Source organism: Myotis brandtii, unplaced genomic scaffold, assembly GCF_000412655.1.
Source record: "Myotis brandtii unplaced genomic scaffold, ASM41265v1 scaffold754, whole genome shotgun sequence".
Lineage (NCBI taxonomy): Eukaryota > Metazoa > Chordata > Mammalia > Chiroptera > Vespertilionidae > Myotis > Myotis brandtii.
The window spans coordinates 326,178-329,226 of NW_005371012.1; the positions used below are offsets into that span (position 1 = coordinate 326,178).

Consider the following 3,049-nt stretch of genomic DNA (forward strand, 5'->3'; position numbering starts at 1 on the left):
GGGGGGGGGGGGGCATACAATTCTGCCTTAGGCTCAGGAATGCCCAGAGCAACATTCGGAAAACCTAGACCCAACCAAGGGTTACCCCCCACAACCCCCTCTTGTCAGCAAAAGATGAGAATGTGAGATTTGGGTGGGATGTCAAAGAGGAATCAAGAGTCTGGGAGTGTCCTGGTCACCTTCCAACAGCAATCCCCAAACGCAGCCCCATTTTGGGGAAAAACGCACCCCACGTTCCCACTGTCTTCCTTGCCAAGTAGCCGGGCTCGGCTGCAAAGGGACCAGGGCAGGGATGACGCCCAGAGAAGGCAGAGGGACAGCTCTTCCAGGCATGAAGACAGCTGGTTGGGGACGAAGCACTGGACTGACCATCGGGGACCAGGCTCCATCCCATCTCCCACATCCCCCTCTGAGCCTCAGTTTCCCCCTTCGAACAGGAAGGGGCTGGGCAGAGTGATCTTTACAGGAAGCATTAGGAGAGTCCCGGGCCCCTGACTTCTGAGTCGACTATGTTGGCAGAGGCATCTGCTAGGAGGAGCGCACCCTCTCAGGAGGGGTTCTGGGGGTTTTGTGATGCCATCAGAGCAAAGATGGCAAACCTAGCCCTGCTGCTGGAGACCGCGGACCTCAGGGGAGAGGCACTGGTCAGAAAGCTTGCTCAGCCCTGAGACTGATGTAGGGGTGTGAGAGGGGGAGGAAGAGGGGTGGAGTTCTGGAAAAAAGCTGAGTTCTCAGGGCTCAGGAACCCAACTGCAAGGGACCCCAGACAGAGCAGGCAGGAGCAGGTCACTGGGACAAGGGAAAGGTGACCCCAGAGACCAGCCCCAGCCCTGCCCTGTGAGTCCAGGCCCTTAGGCAAGTCATGCAATGCCCAAAGGGACACCTCTCCCTCCCCTTCCCTTTCCCACCCACTTTAGGGTGCTATATGGATTAGAGTAGAGCTGGAGCCGGGTTCAGAGCATGGTCCTGGACAGGCCAAGGCCTCAAAGCATCCCTGCCCCAGATCACCCTACACAGTAAGCTTCGGGGAAAACAGCTCTTAGGGGGTGGGGGTGGGGTGGGGGGCGAAGTCAGCCCTGCTTGGTAGCATTTGCCAATTTTCCACGCTGGCAAATTTTAAGCTACTGTTGTGCCATCACTGAACCTGGAGCCGGCAGACGTGAACAATCAGCTTCCATGAGCCGGTACAAGCCGGTTCCATCCCACCACTGACCATGTCCAACCTACAGTCTGCCCCTAACCCAGGCAGCATCTCAGCGGGAGAGGACACCGGCAGGCGGGCCTGGCTCTGAATCCCAGCTCGGCCATGTGTTAGCGGAGTGGTCTCGGCCAGGGCGCTTCCCTGCGCCTCAGTTTCCTCGTCTACAAAAGGGGAGCGATGACCCCACTTCCTGGACCGACAGTCTGGAGTCGAGGAAGTCACGTTTGTAAAGCATCCTACAGATGGAGGGTGCTGGCCAGCGTGGTGGCCGGCGCGTGGCTCAGCTCAGCCATCCCACCACGAGGAAAACCGGTCGGGGTGCGTCTGAGGCTTGGCCAAGACTCCCACACAAATACGACCACCACGGCCACTGGTCCTTTCTGAAAATGGGGAACTTCCCAGATTATAAATGTTACAAATGAATGCAAATGTCTTCAACAAAACACACCTGTGGGCTACTTTCAGCCCCGGCCACCCGCTTGCCACCCCTGCCCTAGTGACCTGGGGGAGCAGGGAGGAGCCCCCAGCTGGGGCAGCGGAGTACTCACAGCTGGTTAAACATGCGCTTCATCTCGTCTGTGATGTTCACAGAGCCGACCTCTTCATCTGAGAACCGGTTCACCTCCCCGTCCTGCTCAGAGATGTCATCGTCCGAAGTCACCTTACGCTCTTTCTTTTTGGGGACCACCTGACCCGGAGAGGAAGAGACGGAGGTAACTGGGAGGCTCTGCAGGGAGGGAGGGTCGGGGTGGGCCGGGAAGGGAGCCAGCATCTCACGGGATAGATGGAGCGTGGCTGGGGCCAGCTGCTGCCAGGGAAGATGCACGGGTCCTCTAAGAAGCAGGCGGCGTCAGCAGGAAGCATGACGTGGGGAGACATGCGGGATGGAGGACACAGACAGCCTGGACCCCGCCCTGCCCTGGTGGCTGGGCCAGCTCAGCTCACCCCTTCACCAGAAAAGCCACCACCAGATTTGGGGAGAGGAATGAGCCAGACTGGGGTACAGAATCACCTGGGATGTCTCAGCACCAGCCAGGGAGCCAGAGAAGCCCCCACGGAGGCCCAGATGGCTCCCTGCCTCCCAGAGCCCTCCTGCTCACATGCAAAGGCAAGTGGGGGCGGCCCCCGGTTCACCAAGCTCCCTCCACTCCCAGCAGACAAGACATGAGCAAATCAAACCAAGGCTGACATGGTGCCCCCTGCTCTCTAGCAGCGGGGCGGTGAGGAGGCCCAGAGGGGAACAGGGGTCCCAGGGAAGCGCAGGTCTCACCCGGCTACATCCAAAGTCACACACTGAAAGCAACAACACACTGCCCCGAGCTAGCAAAAGCCGAACCACAGCCCAGACTGAAGAAGCAGCCTTCGGAGAAAGACGCGCTCCCTTCAGGCAGCTGGAGCAGCCAGCCCTGGGACAGCGGCCCTGAACCCATCGCCTCTTCTCGGGGACACACACTTGCTCACTGAGGGGGGAGCGGGGAGGGGGAGACCCAGCGCCTCTTCAGTGGGAAGGAAAACCACACAGAGGCCAACAGGCTCGTCCCTGGATTCCCGAGGCTCATCTGCCAGGGCTCGGCCAGCTCACCCAGCGCACCCACAGCCTGGCACCTCGAGGAAGAGGCAGGAAGCCGGACAGTGAACCCAATGTGGGCGGGTGGACGAAGCCCTGCAGGGTCAGGAGACCCGAGTTCTAGTCCCAGCTCTGCCATTTCCGTCCTTGAGCCCCATCCTGTCACCCCGGGTGAGAGGTCTCCTCAGCCACAGGATGAAGCCGTCAGCCTGGAGGATGGAGTCGGGTCAGCCTGAGTCTAGAGTCCCTGAGTCTACGCTCTCCTGGGGAGGCCACGCTGC

The 3,049-nt window shown here is 60.1% G+C and overlaps 1 protein-coding gene across 1 annotated transcript in view; it reads right to left on the bottom strand.

Moving 5' to 3' along the window:
* The window catches only part of IFFO2 (intermediate filament family orphan 2), a gene marked incomplete at its 5' end in the record, with an annotated part of 51,846 nt that overhangs the window by 11,293 nt on the left and 37,504 nt on the right, over positions 1-3,049 (bottom strand). The window contains one exon of the mRNA XM_014530661.1: positions 1,750-1,889. Within this exon, the coding sequence (XP_014386147.1) occupies positions 1,750-1,889 (140 nt within the window). The remainder of the gene's footprint in view (positions 1-1,749; positions 1,890-3,049) is intronic.